The sequence below is a fragment of the Delphinapterus leucas genome, chromosome 14 (genome assembly GCF_059928025.1).
Source record: "Delphinapterus leucas isolate spDelLeu-1000000601 "Yukka" chromosome 14, BTC_Dleu_Yukka2, whole genome shotgun sequence".
In the NCBI taxonomy this organism is placed as follows: Eukaryota; Metazoa; Chordata; class Mammalia; order Artiodactyla; family Monodontidae; genus Delphinapterus; species Delphinapterus leucas.
In genome coordinates, this window is record NC_143142.1 from 77,568,697 (window position 1) to 77,585,254 (window position 16,558).

General features: G+C 40.3%; 1 protein-coding gene across 2 annotated transcripts in view; it reads left to right on the forward strand.

The window, feature by feature from the left end:
• Window positions 1–16,558, forward strand: part of LOC111180193 (serpin B10) — a 19,605-nt gene continuing 3,047 nt past the window's right edge. Inside the window, exons 1-7 of one of the 2 annotated variants that reach the window (XM_022584318.3) lie at window positions 1–86; window positions 3,544–3,720; window positions 5,867–5,935; window positions 6,589–6,726; window positions 8,593–8,710; window positions 12,802–12,944; window positions 15,710–15,865. In XM_022584318.3, coding sequence (XP_022440026.1) covers window positions 3,553–3,720; window positions 5,867–5,935; window positions 6,589–6,726; window positions 8,593–8,710; window positions 12,802–12,944; window positions 15,710–15,865 — 792 coding nt within the window. In that variant the 5' untranslated portion in view covers window positions 1–86; window positions 3,544–3,552. Of the gene's footprint in view, window positions 87–128; window positions 320–3,543; window positions 3,721–5,866; window positions 5,936–6,588; window positions 6,727–8,592; window positions 8,711–12,801; window positions 12,945–15,709; window positions 15,866–16,558 lie in introns of those variants that run through there. The other variant, XM_089895294.1, reaches the window with a different exon arrangement.

Consider the following 16,558-nt stretch of genomic DNA (forward strand, 5'->3'; position numbering starts at 1 on the left):
TTCTACAGTTAAAGGTCACTTAACTCAGCCACGGTCTCTTACTAAAGGAACCAGTTGCCAATTCTGCTCCCGTGTAAGAAAACAAGGTATTGTAAATAGTTCTTTGTTTTAAAATGTTTGTTTATATTTTCTTTCTTTGTTGAGGTACCTAGCTAAAGAACAATTTATCGGGACTCCCACAAAACAGAAATAATAGATGAAGGCCAGCCCCCAGGAATTCTGTGCAGGTCTGAGAGATTGAACCCTGAGCTGATTCAAAGTTGGTACTAGAAAGCGGGCTAAGCGGGAGAGAGCATTCACTTCCGAACACGTCAGAAAGGTAGTTTTGCCGTGAATTGTGAAACTATGAATGGAGTTTTCTCCAGTCACATTTTTGGATTTGCTACCTTTGTATCTGTCAACACAGGTAAAAAGAAATAGGGTATTCTCAGAAGTATTGAACCAAAACCCTTCTAACCCTTAAGAAGAGCGGACTTGGCAACATGAATTTGAGCTTAGTCACTAATGTAGGGAACTAATGATTTGACTCTCTGCCCTCCCGCCCACGCACACCTTCATGTCTTGGCTACCATTCCATGGGCCATTAGCTTTCTTCTCTTTCGTGGAATAACCTAAGTCCCTAAGCTCACACTCCATGCTCATCATAAATCCTCCCAGACTATTAATTCCCTCAGAAGTGGCTTTAGGTAAATATTGAAGTGCTGCGGATTCGGGGGGGTCATTTTCTGATATGCACAACTCCACCAAGTAGACAATATCATCAGTATCATCGGAAAGTCAGGAGGCCTTGGATGTCCTCTAATGGAAAAGGGGAAGAGAGTCCTTCCCGCTCCCTCCTCCAGCTCATCATCATCTCTCTTTCTTCCTCCTCCTGTTCATCCTCTGTCGTCACCCAATCCCTCCCTTTCACCGTAAAACCTTAAAGACAGTAAGATATAATGACAAAAGCATCTGTATTTAGAGTCCAGAGAATGGGACTGCAACGATAGCTCTGCTGTTAGTTAGCTGTGCATGTTCGTCAGCACATTTAACCTCTCTGGGCCTCAGTTTCCTAGCAGATAAAATGAAGCAATTTGATTAGAGGGATTCCAAGGTTCTTTCCAACTCTGATTTGTGAAGAGTATGTGTATCTTTGATGAGACATATTGACGAGTGATACTATCCTTTTCTTATTTTCATATTTCTTTAGCTAAGCCCCTTTACAGATTGAGATTTTACCTATTTTACATATGTATGTATATTTATATGTATGTAAACTGATATATCCATGTACCTTCTGAAAATTGCAAAAGAGCCATTTATTCTGAAAAGGGCATAGTTGGCTTCTGATCTAGACATTTATAGTCTTTTCTGAAAAGATCATTGTCGAACCCTTGTATGGATAAATTATTTCATGTAGAATCTCATCCCCAAATTCTGCATCTTTCAGAAAGCACTTTTCACTGCCGGGATAATTTTATCCAGCACTGGCTGGCTTAGCACTTCTATACTGTTTTTTTAAAGGCAGGAATTATTTTTCTTGTATGGTCTGGGCTACACCTGATATATTAATGATATTAATGAGAGAATTAATGAAGTTGAAGATACCTGGATATTAACTTTCCACAAGAAATTAGCTTTTTCATTAGAGAGAGTTATTGTTTTCAGGGATTTGTTACAAGTAACTAAACTTTAGAATAACCATAAATAATAAGTAGAAAGATAAAAATCCTCAGCCTTAAAATGGTAGTTTCTCCTCTCCTCCCTTCATAGTGATTATGCTTTGGCCATGGAGCCAAGCATTTTCCATATGAAAGAATTCATGAGTTCTTAAAAGATAAAGCTTAATATACAGGCAGTAAGCAAAGCATCATTTGAATGAATATAGCTGTAAAGAAAATAGGGAGGTTGTTTACAAGACAGCATTGGATCTGTCAAGGGAAATACTGATACACAAGTTTCGAACATTTTATGAGGGCGTAGAATTGCTACAAGAGTAGAGGTTCTTGCTTTTCTTCTTTAATAAGATAATGTTAGCCTAGGATTATCATCAGCTTCTGAAATAGGTGGGAGCTATGACTAGGGATGATTTAGAGGCTGGGAAGCTGTTTGGTTAAGTGTAAGCCTATGACTAGGAGGGATTTCAACAGTATCACTGTTAATCCAAGTCATGATGAAACCAAAACTTTGCCTACACACGCCTCTCCCTTCATTCAACCATTGAACTAGAGAGATCTTCTGACCTTTCTAAAGTTCTCATTCTAGGTTTCTCTGAGGGCCAGGTGATATCAGTGCAGGACCAAGTTCTATACGACATTGGCACTAATGGGAGTTTCTAGGCTTAGGAATTTGGTTTATTTTTAATCATTTAATCAGCTTGAGAAATTATTTGGCTATAAAATGACAATAGATTGAACTCACTATTTCTTTGATAGAGACTCAGTCTAAAAAGACTTAAATGAAAATATCAGGGTAATTAGACGTGAAATTTAGAAGGTGAATATAATATTTTTAAAAATGAGAAAGTTTGAGTTCCTTTGTTTGTTAAGATTGGTTTCAGAGGGTCTCACGTGAGTGAGGATAAAGGCAAGCAAGTCTTGAGTTCTCTACTTCTCTATGAGCATTTCCACTAAACTGTGAAAGATTTCAAGTTTAAATAGATAAAAAATGGTGGCTGGAGCCCAAACTATAAATGCTCTAAAAGAGAAATAAACAAGTATTTGTAAGTTTTCATTTTGTGCAAAGTCCTGAGGTGGGTGTTACTGGATGCGCAAAGCTGAGTAAGAAAATTTTGCTCTCAAGGAAATTATCCTAGAGTTGAAAAGATATAAATCTATGCAAACAGAACTAGCAGTATGATAAGCTCCAAGCAGGCGGCAAAAGCTATTTTATGGGTCTTTGGTGGAAGACGTGCTCCTGTGAACCCCAAAGTTCAGAAAAGGCTTCCAGAGGGAAAGAAGATCCGGAGCAGAGTTGGATTTCAAGAGAATAAAGGAGGATAAAGGAACCAAGATATCATACATCAGGGTGTGAAGGAATAAAAAAGGTTAAAAGTATAAAAATATGGATGAAAGATAAGTGAGAAAAAGTACAAAGTTGAAAAGGGGTATAATTATTCCTCATTTACTGGGTAAAGTCAGTAGGCATGTGGTGTGTTGGTAAGAGGCACTGGGCTGATTCCTCTGCCATTTATATCCTGGCATTTTCAACAGGGAGCCGCTAACTGACCAGAATCCAATTGTTCTCTCATGTGAACTAACTCTGAAATTTGAGCCAATTCTCTTAAACTCTCTGGACTTCATTTTTAAAATATTTAAAATAATGTTGGAGTGGAATTTTTCTAAAGTTTATTCAGCTCTTATGAGTGTACATATACATATTATATAAATATATATATATAAAATCAGATATATATATAATCAGATTGGATAATACATTCTTTTGTCATTTCAATGAAGGGTAATTAAAAAAGATAATTATGTAAGCCAACAAATCCATTTACAAAAGTTAAATAAATGGAAAGGATTATTAACATGTTCTCTAACTTTACTTTATTTTTCTTAGATTTTCCCAATGGACTCTCTAGCAAAATCTGTCAACCAATTTGCTCTGGAGCTTAGCAAAAAGCTAGCTGAATCTGCTGAGGGTAAAAATATCTTTTTTTCTCCCTGGGGCATCTCAACCTCCTTGGCCATGGTGTATTTGGGCACCAAAGGCACCACGGCAGCCCAAATGTCCCGGGTGAGTGAGAAAGGTCAACCATCCTCTGTTGCCTTAAAATGAAATGCTTTTCTTGTCTTTTGTTCACTCCTCTCCTGAAATCCAAATAGCCCACGTTTTACAACCACGTCCTCCAAAATAAAAGACACACTTTAAATAAATTTTCTAGACCATAAAAAGAAATCTGAGAAAGTGAATCAATTTGAAAACTCTTTCTAGGAATACCATTTAAGAACCGGTGTTCTTTGGCAAAATCAAATGGAGAGATGATGTTCCCTTACCCAGGTGCCCAGTGGGTAAGGAGTAAGGAAATTGAATAGGGAGAGGGACAGCAACAGGAAAAGTCAAGCTATCTTGTGATTTCAAGCAGTGTTTTCCCTGCCCATACCCAATGAATTCCGGGGAGCTCAGAACTTGGGCTTTGCCATTACTAAAGGCAAAAAAACAGCCAAGTGAAGTCTTAAAGACATTTTTATTACTGGTAGGTAGTCTCATGCACTCAGGTTTGATTCATAAGTAGGAGAGATGATTGAGCTGGGTGGGCACTTGGTAAAGAGAAGCACACAGAGATACAAAGTGGTACATGGAGAGGTTATCGAGTTTGGTTCAACACCAAAACCAATTTTATTTTGATTACTAAAATATTTCAAGAAAGTAATGGCTCATACTTTAAATAATAGAATTAGTCATCATCTTTCTAATCTCAGAAGGATTTTCTTGAAGAAAAAAATAGAAAAATCAAGTGAATCCTGTTCCTCATGCTTTGTTTGGTTGTTACTTTGTTTGGTCCCTGGTTGTCTAGATGAATCTAAAGAGCCCATTAAGGGCATTAAAATAGCAAAACAGGATTATTGTATAAGCAATTATCAATTTGATGTAAGCATCCTCAAATCATAGCGAGTGTATGTGTACGTGTGTAGCCTTACACAGCAAAACATATCAAAGAGCCATATATATGTGTATCTGTATCTATGCTTGTGTAAACATATAAATATATGTGTGTGTTTTAAGTAAAAATAAAAATAGAAGAGAGTAAATTCAGCTCTAAATCATACAACGATTGAAAGGCCAAGTGACAAAATTTCCACCAAGAAGCTGGCCTCTGTGACAAGTATGGAAATGGGCACAGCCAGCAGTTCTGAATGAGACAGGCAGAATACATATTCTGTCAGTTTGGGTCTAGGATATCCCCCTTATGCTCATAATTTACAAGATATTGTGTGGTTTAAAAATAGCAACAACAAAATCTTGGTTCACAGAAAAATCCTGGTTCACAGCTAGTTAATAATTGGCTCATTATTAAAAGGTTTAACTATGAATGTGATAGACTTAACCTTAGATAAATGTCAATTTGCTTCCACTCCATATAAATATATTGCTGGGTGTTGCTTACCCTTGTTTTATTTCAATGTCACTGAAATATTAACAGCTTCAGTTTGCAATTGAGACTAATGAGTTGATTAGGCACCTCCCCCTTTTTTTCCCTATGGCAAGTGGTTCCTGTCTGTCGCCATGTGTCAGCACAAACTTCGGTAAAGTAGACTTTATTCCTTTCTGTAAGCTGGGTCCAGGATGCTTGCAGGAGATGGAATTATCACTTTGTTTTCTCAGGGGAAACAATGTCCACATCCTTCCTGTGACCTGTCACATGAATTGCTGGGGTGAAGACAAAGACTCTATCTCCATATGTCAGATGGTGGTAGGCAGTGAAAACTGAAGCGCTTAAGTAGAAAAAGCAACTAAAATTCCTGAATTTTCCAGATAACTGGGGCAATGGTGGCATTTGCTTAAATTATCTAAGTGATGGTCTCAGTTGAATACCTAGGCTTCTTTTCAAACCAATCATAGATAAAAATGAAACTCGGAAAACATGAGAATTTTACCTCTAAGGCTATTCCCAACATTATCCTCAACGTCCCATAAAAAGTATTAAAATAAAGAGACTAGCAATTTAAATTCAACTTAAAAATTTATTTAAAAGCAGCTCTTGACTTACTCTTATTAGGTCAGGTAACACACCATTTAAGTCAAATCAGCGCTCCCTTGGTTCATTAATTATATGTTTTGTATCTACAGGAACAAATGGCTTGTAGTTGCTGATGTGTATTTCATATGATTACATCTCTGCAAAGTGCATTCACATATTGCCTTTTTATTGAAATTACAGGTTCTTCAGTTTAGCAGAGACCAGGACAGCAAACCTTGTCCTGACAGTTTTGAAAAGAAAAGGAAAATGGTATGTCTTATATTTCAATATCCATTTGATAATTAAGGAGAGAGCACTTTAGCACGTTAGTGGCTAAATTAAGCAACCTTTAATAGGTAACTTTTCTTTAAAATATATGTTAAAATTATGGGAATTTTTTTTTTTTTTGGTACGCGGGCCTTTCACTGTTGTGGCCTCTCCCGTTGTGGAGCACAGGCTCTGGATGCACAGGCTCAGCGGCCATGGCTCACGGGCCCAGCCGCTCCGCGGCATGTGGGATCTTCCCGGACTGGGGCACGAACCCGTGTCCCCTGCATCGGCAGGCGGACTCTCAACCACTGCGCCACCAGGGAAGCCTGGGAAATTTTTTAGAGTGCAGAATGTCTACACTTTTTGGAAGGGTAATATTCTTTTCCCTTATCTCTTCCTTTCCCTCCCCTTCAAAACTACTCTACTTTCAACATTGTTCTTACTTCTGCAAACTAAGTGTGAAGAAAATGATGTCCCAACAGCCATTACATTCCTGCACTAATAATACTAAAGAGAACATTTTTTTAATCTACCATACAATCGATTTCGGCCTTTGTTCGTAAACTTTAAATCATTTCATTTACTATAAGTTGTTCTTATACACTTAGTTCTTGTTCAACATTTTTATTTAACCAATTTACTTTCTTTTAAAGGAATTCGATGTAGGCAAGGCTGAAGAAATACGTTCTAATTTCCAGACACTTATCTCAGAAATCAACAATCCCAGCAATGCTTGCATACTTAAAACAGCCAACAGGATCTATGGGGAGAAAACATATCCATTTCACAATGTAAGTGCAAACATCTTATTTCAAGCTGATGGGGAAGAGTCACATGAGATCAATCAATAAACTCTTTGTACTTTTCTCCAGGGATCCCAGGGACAATCTTAATGTATATGGAGTATGTGGTCAGCATTTCTGATAAACAATCATTTAGCCTGACCAATGTGTCAAGTTGTAAAGGAAACCAATAACATATTTCAAACCAAATCTGGTGATCAGATCTTTATGCCCAGAATAAAGGGGTACACCCCAGGAACAACCCATGAAGACTCGTAGAAATGTGGTTTATATAATCCCTGGGCCAACATTTGTTTCATGGGAAACAGAGCAAAAGATATAGAATAACTCAATATGGTGAGTCTGAAGGAGCAGAGGGTGGTGTGGTCATAGGAGTGTGGCAGGAGACTGTGTCCTCAAGAGCAAAGTTGACTTTGCGATCAGGTAAGTCACTTCACATCTTGACTTCAGACACTTTAAGAAAGATTCTTAGCATGGAATTGAATCAACTTCTCTTCTGCTCTGATGGTTGAGACACCCACAGTGCAGACCATGAGTTCATCTTCAGTTCAGATGCAAGGGCTCATCAGAGGAGTCAACTCCAAACCAAGCCAAGCATTTACTTCTTTCATGTTTGTCCATCACATCCTTTGGCACACTTCAGAAGAAAGCCAGAGGACCCAGGTGCCCAGTGGGTAAGGAGTAAGGAAATTGAATAGGGAGAGGGACAGCAACAGGAAAAGTCAAGCTATCTTGTGATTTCAAGCAGTGTTATCCCTGCCCATACCCAGTGAATTCCGGGGAGCTCAGAACTTGGGCTTTGCCATTACTAAAGGCAAAAAAGCAGCCAAGTGAAGTCTTAAAGGCATTTTTATTACTGGTAGGTAGTCTCATGCACTCAGGTTTGATTCATAAGTAGGAGAGATGATTGAGCTGGGTGGGCACTTGGTAAAAAGAAGCACACAGAGATACAAAGTGGTACTCTTTTAAAATATCCACAAGCCCTAGCTGTGCACAGAGAGGTTGATCAGAACCCATGAATCAAGACAAGGAATAGGTACCTCGAGAATGTTTACGTTTTCTTTTTACTGGGTTATAAATTGTACAGAACGTAGACTTCATAATCTCCAAACCACTGCCTGGAAGCTGAATTAACTCAACACTTTTTAACTGCACACAATTCCTCCATAAAGTAATAAACTGAAGGAATGCCACAGCTGTCCCGGGGAATAAACTATGTTTCAAGGCAGGTGCCCTTCTAAGCAGCAACCTTGGTTATAGCCCACTTAGGATGATGGCCACTGAGGGTAGCATCAACAGCCCGAAGGAAGAAGCCTGCTTTTTCCCTTAGAATACCTGACGAAACCTTTGACCGGTCTTGGAAATCGGTTTCCATGGCAGCCCATAGTTTCCCTCAGAAGCCCTCCCCAGGCTCTTGGGTGTTTAGAGTCCATAGACAGCAGCTGCCAGACCCGGGGTTCTTAATCTGGCTCCATCTCTACCACAGAAAGCCCAGTACTCCTTGGCTGGAGTCGCTCCTGGGATTCCTAGAATGGTCCTCCTTTTCATCCCAGCCCCATTTCCCAAGGACGAATAAAAACAGATGAACATGTGGAGGCTCCAGAGCTGTGGGAGACGGGCCTTCCTTCCATACCTGCGGCTCTGCATGGCTAGTCCGTGCCTAGCTAAGTTTACACAGGGCGATGTTTAGTTTCTAACCAAAGCTGGAGTGTGGAAAGATTGAGGGGAGCAATGGGGTGGCAGTTTGCAATTGTCCATCTAGCTGGGGTTTTTTTTTTTTTGGATAATCTAAATAGACTTGTTTATTGATTCTGGAAAAATTCTACAAAAGGAGATTTTACCTATATCTTCCAGAAATATTTACAAGACATGAAAACATACTTTGGCTCAGAGCCACAGTCTGTGAACTTTATGGAAGCTTCTGACCAAATCAGAAAGGAGATCAACTCTTGGGTTGAAAGCCAGACTGAAGGTAAGCCTTCTCCAAGGTACTCAGCAGTGCGCTTTCTCCAAGTATTGCTTTATTATTTTGAATTTGTGTTATGTATAAGCATAGGCATTTCTTAAATAGAACTGTGGACACATTCTAAATATTCAAAACATTTGTTTTATTCATGCCCATAATTTTTGATTTATAGCTTTTGCAATAAGTCTTATCTAAAACAGATAAGACAACCATTTTACCAAGTAGACAAGAAAATGATCAGATTCCACTGATTCCAAGGAGGACTCCAGGGATAAAAGGCAGAAAAATGCAAAAAAGGAATTCTGGAATGCTGCTGCACTTGCGGTTTCTAAAGAAAAATAGCTCCTGATGAACAATGAAAATGTGGCAGTAAATGTACTACATAACCTTAAGTAAGTTTCAAAATAGGTCATATATTAGCTTAGAGTATGGGCTGAGCTCTTGTAACAAAGAGACCCAAAATACAATATCTTAATAAGATAGAAGTTTATCTCTGACCTAATAGTCACAAGGTAGATAAGCATACTGTTCCATGAAGGCATCCAGAGACCCGGACTAGTGGGTTAGCTCTGCCATCCTCGAGACACGGCTTTTATATTTGTCTAAGGTGATTCTTACATTTGTCAGTTTTACAGTCAGCAGGAAATAGGGAAAATAAAGCCTCTTTGCTTTTAAGGGGATGCCCTGAAACTTTCACACACCAGTTCCACTCATACCCCAAATTTGGATACATGGCCCATTTTATGCTCTGGTGACCAACTTGTCCTAGTTTGTAATAAAGGTCTTTAAAATGTAGTTTTTAGCTGGGTAGCCACATGCTACCTAAAAGTTAAGCGTTCTATTTCTAAAAAGGGAATAGTAGAGGGATTCTCATAGGCGATTTAGCAGTTTTTTAGTATGATCCTTATTTTAGAAATGAGGAAGCTGAGGCTTTAGAGAAACTGTTACCAAGCTCAGATAGTTTAAAGCTTCAGAAATAGGACTGAAATCTGAGTCAGTTTAGCTCTGAAGTCTGAAGTCATTTCAATATTCCACGCTTCCTTTTCAATCGATATGTCTGTTGATGGTCCATTATATCTCACAAAGAAATACCAAAGGTGTAATCGCTAATGAATATTAATGATCAAGCCTTTGCTTTGCAGCAACGAACATGGAATGTTTAGGTAATCCCCCTCCCCCCAAACCTGAGAGTTCATTTGTATATTCCTGCCAGATATGCTTGCAGAGGGTCCCACATACTTCAAACTCGACATACTGAAGTCATATTCAGAACAGCTTATCCACACCTTGTCCTCTCCGTGCACTCATTCTCCATCCCGGCGGATGGGTGGCTACCACACTTGCCCAGATCAGAAGTCCGAGAGATACTCTAAATTCTCCCTTTTCCTTTGCCTCCTCCTGCGAGTTTCTGAGTTCATCTTTCCTTTCCAATCTCTTCCTCCTCTGCTCTCGGCTTTGTCATCATTTATCTGTGTTAATGCAATAATCTGTTTCTCATCTTGCTCCCCTCAAATGCAACCTCCATTCAGCCATCAGAACGACCTCCCTAAAATGTGAATTCGACCAAGTGGACCACGTACTCAAAATCCATCATGGTGCCCCACATCCTACAGGATGAATTCAAGCTGCCTAAACTGACATAGAAGGTCCAACAGGACCGTGAAGTCTTGTCTGTCTCTCCACTTGAACTCTTGTCATTCTCTGACTCAAAGTTGATACTCAGGAATTCTAAGTGGCACAGAGTCCCTGGAACTCCCTGTGCTACCTCACAACCCCATGCATTTGCTCATGTGTCCCTTCAATTCAAAACACGGTCCCCTCCCCTGCCACTCCTAGCCCCTTCATGGCCACTGGATAACATCTCAGGAGTTCCCTCAGGCATAATGTCCTCCCCTGGCTCCCAGGCTGAGCTGAGAGCCTTCTTGGTTGCTCCAAAAGCCCCCTGTGGGAACCTTTACCTTGACACTTACCACGTTGTTATTGAAATTAACTGTTGAAGTCCCTGCCTCCCCCACTAAACTCAAGAACGCCAAGGGCAGTAATACTATCTTATTTGAGTTTCTGCTTTGAATCACTAACAGATAACAGCCCTGCTCAGGGTAGCTATTCAGAGCAATGTTTATTGAAGTGAATTGAGGAAGTTGGCAGCCCTAAATTCTCAGTTCCTTTTTCACTGGACTAGTGACTCAGAAGCCATGGTGAGGCAAGAGTGACCATTATCCTTAACTTATGCCTGATTTGGATTCATCTAAAAGTAAGTCTGTTTTGAGAACTACAGATCAGCTAGCATTTACAGAAAGGAATTACTTGCACTGTTCCAGTTCACATGAGGACCAAATGTGATTCTATAAGCAAAAGCACATTGTAATATACAACACAAACTCAATGTAGTAGAAGTAGGGGCAAGAATAGTGCTGGAAGGCTTCCCTGGTGGCGCAGTGGTTGAGAGTCCGCCTGCCGATGCAGGGGACACGGGTTCGTGCCCCAGTCCGGGAAGATCCCACATGCCGCGGAGCAGCTGGGCCTGTGAGCCATGGCCGCTGAGCCTGCGCGTCCACAGCCTGTGTTCCGCAACGGGAGAGGCCACAACAGGGAGAGGCCTGCATACCGCAAAAAAAAAAAAAAAAAAAAAAATAGTGCTGGAGCAGAACTAAATCTCAGCTCTCAAATTCCTACCCAGTGCCCACTCTGTTCTCTGGAAGACAGGTGGGGACCCTACAGACAGGAAGGCGGGGAGCAACTCATCTGCTATCTTTCGCCCCAGCAAAGCCTTTCTGAGCTGAGTGGAGAGTTATTGTCTGACACGGCGTAAGCTCGGTTTGCATAAGGATCCTTGCCGTGCTTCCCCCGCACAGGCTGACACACTCGAGGAGCATGACAGGATCCATCTCTCTAGATCAGGGGTCCCCAACCCCCGGGCCTGGGCCTATTAGGAACCGGCACGCACAGCAGGAGGTGAGTGGCGGGCAGGTGAGCGAAGCTTCATCTGCCACTGCCTGTCGCTCCCCGTCGCTCGCATCACCGCCTGAGCCATCCCCACACCCCGACTCCCAGCCCTGGTCTGTGGAAAAATTGTCTTCCACAAAACCGGTCCTTGGTGCCAAAAACTTTGGGGACTGCTGCTCTAGATTACAGAGCTGTCCGGATCTTCCTGTGATGACAGAAATATGCCATAAATCCTAGGGCTGCCATAACAAATTACCACCAACTGTGTGGTTTAAACCAATAGAAATATATTCTCTCATAGTTCTGGAAGCTGCAAGTCTGAAGTTAAGGTGTTAGCAGGGCCTTGCTCCCTTGGAAAGCTTCAGGGAAGAAACCGCTCCACGCCTGTCTCCTAGTTGCTGATGGTTACTGGCAATCCTTGGCTTGTAGGCACATCTCTCCAATCTCTGCCTCTGTTGATACATAACTTTCTTCTTTGTCTCTCCTATGTCTCCATGTTTTCACACTCTGTGTGTCTGTGTCCGAATTTCTCTCCCCTTATAAGAATACCAGTCATTGAATTAGAGCCCACCCTAATCCAGTATGACTTCATTTGAACTTGACTGCATCTGCAAAGACTCTGTTTCAAAATAAGATCACATTCACAGGGACCGGAGGTTAGGATTTAACATGTCTTTCTGGATGACACAATTCAGCCCACAAAAGTAATATTCTCACAAAAATTTATAAACTAAAAATTATCTTGAGGAAGCATCAGACAAACTTGAACGGAGAATTGAGCATTCTACAAATATTTTTCAGAAGTATCAAGGTCATGAAAGACAAAGAATGAATGAGGAACATGAAAGACAAAGAATGAATGAGGAATGAAAGAAAAAGACTAAAGGGGACTAAAAGGAAATGACAACTAAATGCAGCTTGAGCTCTTGGATTGATTTCTGGTCCAGGAAAAAAAGGACTTTATTGGAACAAGAGATGAAATTTAAATAGGATCTGTTAATAATATTCTATTAATACTAACTTCCTGGCTTGGATCATTGGTGGATACAAGATGTTATCATTTAACGGTATTTCATAATCATCATTTTTATGTATGGCGTTTCACCAGGATGTAACTACATCATTTGAAATCTGTCCTTTTGCTCTTTTAGGAAAAATCCTGAATCTCCTACCTGATAATGCTGTGGATTCTGCAACCAGAATGGTTCTGGTAAATGCCCTTTACTTTAAAAGAATCTGGGAACATCAATTCTTGGTCCAAAATACCACAGAAAAGCCTTTCAGAATAAACAAGGTAGGAACCTGTTAATAACCAGTATGAAGTTTTACATGGCATTGCAAAGGGAATTCTATTTTAAATTTATTCTCTCTGACTATATGCTCCTGTAAACTATGGTTCTTACCAGGGCAGGGATGACTGTGCTAAAAACCCCAGTTCCATCCTACCTGGAAATTCCCCTTTCATTATTTTTTCTCTGAAAATAGACTATTCACATATTTTATTACTCAGTCCTTGCTGCAACTATGGTAGAGTAGGTAAGGTAGTTATTACATTTATTTCTCAGGTTAGAAATGCAGCATGGTTAAATGACTAGAGCCATGCTTAAGTTGAAGGCTTCCAGGACCATAACCCCAAACTCTTTGCTTACTAGTTCTATTCTTGTTCTATTAAGGCAGTACCACCGTGTACCAAACTCTTACCCTTCCATAAGAAAAAGAAATAAAATTTTAAAATCTTATTTCTTTTGTTAACGTTTCCTTCTGTGTTAGGACACAGCACACTTGTTTTTGATTACTTCAGCAACAAGGGAGACTAATGGAAGCTGACAGATACACCTAAGGGCTGGATGTGGCTGGGTCTTGGGACTTGAGTGGAAACAAGGATTCAAATGTTGTCAGGATTCGTTCTCTATCTTTCCAACTCTGTTTCTCCCGTTATTCTTCTCTCAGCCTGAAGTCTAACTTCCTCTGCGGCCCAGTCCACAAAGGCAGAACATGGCTACCCACATCTCCTCCATTCTACAGACCAGTCTGATAGGTCTCATTCCAAATTCCTAGGCAAGGAACCGATTGGCCAAAGATTGTTAACATATTTTGGTCCTGGGGTGGATCACCTCACATAAACAGTGCTGCTGAGGACCTACTGCTGTAACCATATGGTTGTGTGCAATAGGCGGTTTTCAGATAATTGGTGGGGTAAAGATGGGGAAGGACTGAACATATAATGCAATAGGCTAACTAGAAATGTGCTGGATAGTTACTTGGCTTAATATATTCACCAGGAATTTTCAGATGCAAGTGATAGAAAAGCATTCCAAACTAGCTCCAGTAAAATGGGCATTGTGTTCGCATTAGCTTATGCAACTAAGAGGAACTGGGAAGTCTGGGAGTGGGATCTTTGAATCTCAAACATAATCCATTTTCTCTGCCCCACCGCTGACCCCTCCTTTTTGCCTTCATTCTCTAACACTAAAGATGGAATTTATCCATATGACCAGGGAATATGACAGCCCCATATTCTAGCTTCACAACCCTACTACATAGACAAAGTCTTGGCTGCTAGCTCTAACAGAATGCTCCCAAAGAGGACTCCGGTTGGTGCCATTCATACACTTATCCTTGAGACAATCACTGTATCACAGAGTGTCCTGAATGAACAGCCCTGGTCACATGGCCACTACCTTAGCAGAACAGTACGATTTTGTGATGGACATTTAGCTCCACATAGAGTGCATAAATAACATACGTCTGAATTGCAGGGTTTTGCTTTTGTTTCACCATTGGCTTTACTAAAAATTCATAATGTCATGTATCTACCATTACAGTATCATACAGAATACTTTCATTGTCCTAAAAATGCCCTGTGCTCCAAACATTCATCCCTCCCTCTAAATCTCTGGCAACCACTGATCTTTTTACGGTCTTTATAGTTTTGCCCTTTTCAGAATGCCGTAGAAACAGAATTGCATAGTATGTAGCCTTTTCAGACCGTCTTCTTCCACTTAGCGATACGTATTTAAAGTTCCTCCATGCCTTTTTTATGGCTTGATAGATCATTTCACTTTGTTGCAGAATACTATTCCATTGTATGGATGTAGCAGTTTGTTTATCCATTCACCTTACTGACGGGCATTTTGGTTGCTTCCAGTTTTTAGCAATTATGATTAAAGCTGCTATAAACATTTGCATGCAAGATTTTGTGTGGACACGTTTTTAACTCATTTTGGTAATTACCCAGGAGCATAGTTGCTGGATCACATGATAAGACTGTATTTAGCTTTGTAAGAAACCACCGTACTGTCATCCAATATGGCTTCCATTTTGCATTCTCGCTGGCAGAGAATGTCAGTTCCACCCTCGCTAGAAGTTTATGTTATCAGTGTTTTGAACTTTTAGCCATTCTATTAGATCTGTAGTAGTGGTATCGTCACTGTTTTAATTTGCAAGTCCCTAAGGACATAAGATTGAACATCTTTTCATATGCTGTAGGTCTGCCTTTGGTGAGGTATCAGTTCAGATCTTTCACCTGTTTTTAAAATTGGGTTCCTTGCCTTATAATTGTTGAGTTTTAAGAGGTCTTTTCAAATTTTGGATACCAGTCCTTTATCAATTATGTGTTTTGAAACTCTTATCTCCTAGTTTATTGCTTGTCTTTTCATTCTCTTAGTGAATTTCAGTTTTATGATACTAAAATACCCTCACACAAAAACAAAAACCACAAATGTGTGTGTGTGAAATGCACCTTACTCAGTTTCGGAATCATTGGCATTTACATAGTTTGCACAAGACTCTTTTAAGTGTTTGGTAGAATCCAGCTTGCCATGATTTATAGAGGATGCCGTAACAGTGTCAGAGGAAGAAACTCCCACATCATTTATTGATGATGTTATCCAGTAGGACACATATTTCCAGAAAACAAGGTTTGAATAATTTTATTCAGCATTTAGCAGAGGATCACTAGCTTTGCCAGTGTCCCAGACTACTGGGAACCAATGATGCTAAAGAATTAAGGATTTGGTGGAACACCTCCCCAGTGATTTTGCTACATGTATTCTACAGACTACAAGCAAACCAGTGCAAATGATGTCCATGAAAGAAAAACTTCAAGTATTTTACATAGAAAAGCCACAAGCCATAGGCCTTCAACTCTTCTATGAGAACCGTGACCTCAGCCTACTCATACTACTGCCGGAAGACATCAGTGGGCTGGATCAGGTAAAGGGATCAGTCTATTCACCCCTACCTTCGTTCCTCTCCCCTTTGGTAACAAGTTTATTTCCTATATCTGTGAGTCTGTGTCTGTTTTGCATATACATTTATTTGTATGGAGAAAAACTTTAAAAAAAGACATCAGTCTGTCTGACACGAAGAGGGTTCTAGTGTTGATCCCTCCGGGGAAAAACATAAAGACATGATCTCCCAGTTCTTTAATTTCTGCAGAGGAAGGCAACCAACGTACCTTGAGCCCTAGGTACTGTATTTTTACATCATTTAAGCTTTACAAAACTTTGTCAGGTTGATATTACTATCCCTCAGGAAGGTTAAGTAATCTATAGACATCTTTAGCATAGGGGAGTCACACAAACAACCACACAAACAACAGATAGAGATATTTATTGTCAGTCACAAAGCTGTGTGGATTGATCATAACAACCTTTCAGTCAATATAGGTCTTTCTTCTCCTTCCGATAGGACTCACCTAATTAATTTTTTAATCACTTGCATTAATCTAGCCTTAGACATATGTTTAAAAACATTAAATGGATTACTTTTTTTTTTTTTTTTTGCGGTACGCGGGCCTCTCACTGTTGTGGCCTCTCCCGCTGCGGAGCACAGGCTCCGGACGCGCAGGCTCAGCGGCCATGGCTCACGGGCCCAGCCGCTCCGCGGCATGTGGGATTTTCCCGG